The sequence below is a fragment of the Penaeus monodon genome, chromosome 36, assembly GCF_015228065.2.
Source record: "Penaeus monodon isolate SGIC_2016 chromosome 36, NSTDA_Pmon_1, whole genome shotgun sequence".
Lineage (NCBI taxonomy): Eukaryota > Metazoa > Arthropoda > Malacostraca > Decapoda > Penaeidae > Penaeus > Penaeus monodon.
In genome coordinates, this window is record NC_051421.1 from 23155759 (window position 1) to 23160758 (window position 5000).

Sequence of the window (5000 nt, forward strand, 5' to 3'; positions counted from 1 at the left end):
GAGGATACATAATAACAAAATTTGGGAAAGTTTTTTGGGGTACTGTAAAAGTCTTCTCTTTAGTCAAACTTAACCTAGTATTCAAAGGTTTTTATGCATTAGTGGAATCTATAGGACCTAATAAACAATTCGCAGGTGAAACCATTCACAGAGGTGGTGATTTTCGTACAAATATATGCAGTCTGTGTTTTCTCGAATGACCAACTGACTGTCTGTCACCGACCACTTCCAAAGGACCAATTTATAGTTTTTGGATGTTTATTCACTAAAGATCCCCAAGCGTATTTTTGTGCAAAAATTACCATATTTGCAAATATTTTTGCCTGCAAATTGTTCGTTAGGTCCTATAGATTCCACTGATACATAGAAACCTTTGAATATTTGGTTAAGTTTGACAAAAGAGAAGATGTAACCTAAACTAATCCAAGCCTGGTCAGCGGTTAGTGTCAGGGATTTAGTGTGTCCCCAATTTTCGGTTGTCCACGCCCTAGACCAACCAGAACTTTACTGTTAAATTACACAGAATTGTTAGGCTAATGTTTGCACAAAATTTGCAATGAAATCAAGACTATTTTTTCATGATTACATCGGCTGAGTTTTATCCAAATCTACTTACAACCTGCTTTGCTCTGTAATCTAATCTGCTATCTTAAGTCCCGCCTGTACCAGTGTCCTCCATGCCTTCAGTGCTATGGAAAAGAACCATAAACTACCATTTGCCCTCTCCTAGACTGCCGAAGTTGTTTTGGCCTGTGGTTTGCAGACCTTTAACTCCTGTAACTTCTCTCTCAAGCCTCTGATATATCTCTATGTTATTTACTTGATTGCATAATTTTAGAGAGAGAGAGGAAAATCTGACATGTTATTTGCCCACTTGGGTTCATTGTATACCCTTAACATGATCACTAAGAAGAACCTAAGAAATTAGCCTTCAACGTTCCCCCCACCCCCCCAATCTAACCCAGTGTGACTCAGCGTTAGCAAACCACTTGTTAGAGAATGCGCAGATGTCATCTATACATGATACTCATTGAAACATCTCTCATTACTTCTATCAAATAACCAGATATAAAATATTTCTATAACTTGAGAAGGATTTTACATGTAAACCTATTTGTGTTTCATGATGTCATGCCCAAGCTTTCCCAGAACTATGGACCAATTTATTCCTAAATGATTATCAGTATTTTAAAGTTTACACTTCAGCAATTACATCTATGTAACTGTCATTGTTTGTAACTTTGTAAAATTGCATTGATATATAGCATAAAAATATTGTATAGCTAAAAATTTTGGTGAGAAAGGAGTTCCTTTTTGCAGACCAAATCACAGCAATCCTAAGACAAGTACTCATGTTTATTTACACACCCTCAAACTTTCACACACATGTACCATCCATCTATCCATCCATACTTATAGACATACTTTTGTATAAGAAATGTAGTTATAGCTTGGAATTAAATTTTTTATTCTTAAAATTGAATTTAAGGTAAAGATGTACTCTCCATAAAGGTATGGCTACATAGATGAATTCTTGAAGATAAGAAGGAATTATGAAATTTAAAAGCAAAGAATTTGGTGACATTTGGATGTAAAAAATATAGCACTTAATTAAGCCTGTTACTCCCCCCCCCTCTTTTTTTTTTTTTTTTTTTTAACAATGCAAATCTTCCTTTCATACAGGAGGAGGTATATGGAAAGGTGTATTTGTAATTATCAGAATCTACATTTCTTACTCCTCTTCCAGAATAGATTGGGTTGTAGTTCAAATAGAGACATCTGAGCCCAGAATGCACCCTGATCTCTCACCGCATCTCCACAGTGAAGAATGCAACAAGTTGATAACGCAGCTCCATGATTGTCATAAGGAGGTAAGTCATAAGAATTAGCAGTAATACTAACTATTAGAACCAAAGAGTTTAAGCAATATATTTTTGTAGTATTCAGTCCACTGATGCTGGTATATGCATCAACTACATGATGCACTGTCCAATGAAAGTTTGTTACATATAGATGACTTCATAAGCACTTAGTTACCAAGAAGTTAATTGCTAGTTTTACCTTACTTACTTACCTCACTCTTTATCCCATTCCTTGAAAAATTATGGAGAAAAAGGATTTATTTCTAATACTGTCATCATCACATCACAATCACTATCACTATCATTATCATAACGATAATCACAATCATAATAAATTAGCAACAAATAAGAACAAAATCTTTTCTTTTGGAAACTTCAAGAAAAAGGGTAAATAGGTGAGATGAGGTATGCTAGTAATTTACTTTTAACTGATTGAAGTTATTTTGACTCAAATATTGTGATGAAGATTGATAGTTATATATATTTTTCTATTGTAAAAGGGATTTTTGTAATGTCTGCTTTCCTTCTCCTCCTACTCCTCTTTCCTTCCCCTCCCTCCTCCTCCTTTTCCTCTCCTCTCCCCTCCTCCTATACTTCCTTTCCTCTTCCTCTACCTCTCCTTCACTCTCTCTATCTATCCTTCTTCTCCTCCTCTTCTCCTCTTCCTCTCTCCTCCTTCCCTCCTTCCTCCTCCTCCCTCCTTCCTCCTCCTTCCCTCCTTCCTCCTCTCCTCCTCTTCCTCCCCCTTCTCCTCCTCCTCCTCCCATCCTCCCTCTTCCATCTTCCTCCTCCCTCTCCTTCTTCTGCTTCCCCCTCCTTACTTCCCATCCTCCCTCCTTCCTTTCTCCTCCTCCTCCTCCTCCTCCTCCTCCTCCTCTCCTCCTCTCCTCCTCCTCCTCCTCCTCCTCCTCCTCCTCCTCCTCCTCCTCCTCCTCCTCCTCTTCTCTCCTCCTCCTCCTCCTTCTACTCCTCCTCCTCCTCCTCTTCTTCCTCTTCTTCCTCTTCTCTCTCCTCTACTTCCTCCATTTATTATGTTTTGTTTTCCAGAACAGATTCATGAAGTTCATGGGAGTATGCAATGACTTTGATAGAGCTGTATGGAAGTGTTTAAAAGCAGAGGTGAGATGGAGTTCAATTGCTTATGTTATGATTAAAGATAACAAAACATTATAATAACAAAACATTATAATGCTATTTTTTCGTAATGCCTGACATAAAACTAATCCCAGGTGAACTTACCTATTTACAGCGTATTGAAAGAAGGACAAGAAACAGACTTGCAGGTGAAGAGCACAGGAAAAAGATTCTTGACAAAATCCAGGAAGGACACACATGGGACAAAGAAAATTAATAGATACCACAATCACAACAGGCTGATAATTTTTTTTAGATATTATTTTTATAGCAACTTTTAAGGCAACCAAAGACTTCTCACCATGGTGTTTGGAGAGGTACCCATAGAAGAGTCTGTGGTCTTAGACCACAACTATCCAAGTGTGAGTGAGAGGTATTTCACCAACTACTATTTTATACCAGATGACTTGAGCAAGTCAAACTCAGCCAGTGGGTATGAAAAGTCTGAAAATGGGAAAAACTGTACAGAAAATATTAATTCACAAGACACCATGGAAGAAGCTACTCCAGCAGATAAAGAGAATTCTGATACTTTTGAGGAAGAAAAAGAAAGTTTACCATCACCAGATAAAACTGGACATACATGTGTCATGGTTCATACCAACAAGTTGTGTCTACTAACTCTTTCTCACCGGCACCCTGTCTTAGCAGAGAAGAAGGAGATTACAGACGTTAGTAGCTGGAATTTTATTGCTTGTTCATTGAATATGTATTTTATGATTTTATATTTTAGGTTTCAATTTCTTGAATGTTGATATTAGATCTTTAGTAGGAGTATCTAGAGGTGTTTGAAAGCAATTTCAGTGTATAGGTAAAGAAATGAAAGTATAATAAGTTGATACCTAGGTGAAAGTCAAATAAATATTCAAGTGCTTACTAGTTAGACTCTGTTGTAATTATTATTTCTGTTTATGTTTCCTTGTAATTATCTTTTGAAATATTTCAGATTAATTTTGATGTGGGCAAATTCAATCGCTTAAACAACCAGGTGTCAGGAAAGGGTAAACGAGGTGCCCAACAAATGGGTCTGAGGTCACCACTATGCATTATCACATGCTCTGATAGTTCTCAGTACACTGTCCTAGCAGGGGTAAATGGTAAACTGGTTGAGGTAAGAATAATTTCGAGGATTACTTTTGTTTACAATACCTTATAAATGTAGCAGTAGGATGTGAAAGATGTAATGGTGTTGTTGATATGATTATTAATTCTTTGATGTGATTTACAGGTTAATGAACGCCTCATTTCAACTCCCCAATTGCTGATGCAGAAGCCCAATGCAGAAGGTTACTTAGCGATTGTTTTACCTCCACTGCGAAATGGAGTTTTTGCAAGAAGTAAACTTTTTTCTAAGGAAGAATATGAAGCTCTTCTCTGAATGCCATTGCTCATTCCATGTGTAGATATTCATTGTTATTGTATATTCTGGTATAGGCTGATGTTTTTACTTCTGATTTTACATAAATGTTCTTCAATGTTTTGGCCATGTAAATAAAAGAAGAGGTAGTAATTTGGTTTATATATATCCAACAGGCAGACTCCAGTTGCCTCATATGAATTTACCACAGCCCAGTCATCATTATTTCATTGTAATCCATAGGATGATAATCAGAATACAATAGTCTTGAAGATAAGATCAGCTTTGAATTTTTATTTATACCAATGTTTTGATAAATGTCATTGAAAAAAAGAAAATGTCTTTATTGCAGAAACTAGTCTTTCTATATCATAAAGTAACCTTTTGCTGTGTTGAGTGCTGTTGAAAGTTTTAGATAGTCTGTGATGCAGTGCAGTTCTAAAATCAAGTTATAAGGAAGAAAGTATTGTCATGGGGGATTAGGAGAAGGAGACTTGGACCTCAGCCCTTGCCTTGATTAATTTTGCATGGTCTTTTCTTCTCACCTTTCCTTTTCTTTCTCTTCTTCATTTCCTTCTGTCCACTTCCTAAGGTGTGAGAGCTGTGCTGAAAGGATGAAAGGCTGGCTTTGTGTCAGTCATGAATAG

At 36.8% G+C, this 5000-nt stretch overlaps 1 protein-coding gene across 1 annotated transcript in view; it reads left to right on the forward strand.

Annotated features, from left to right (window-relative positions):
• Positions 1-4506, forward strand: part of LOC119595864 (protein Abitram-like) — a 4886-nt gene extending 380 nt beyond the window's left edge. Inside the window, exons 2-6 of the mRNA XM_037945065.1 lie at positions 1748-1871; positions 2910-2981; positions 3112-3667; positions 3943-4107; positions 4225-4506. Of these exons, the coding sequence (XP_037800993.1) occupies positions 3299-3667; positions 3943-4107; positions 4225-4374 (684 nt within the window). The 5' untranslated portion in view covers positions 1748-1871; positions 2910-2981; positions 3112-3298 and the 3' untranslated portion in view covers positions 4375-4506. The remainder of the gene's footprint in view (positions 1-1747; positions 1872-2909; positions 2982-3111; positions 3668-3942; positions 4108-4224) is intronic.
• Positions 4507-5000: the final 494 nt, after the last annotated feature.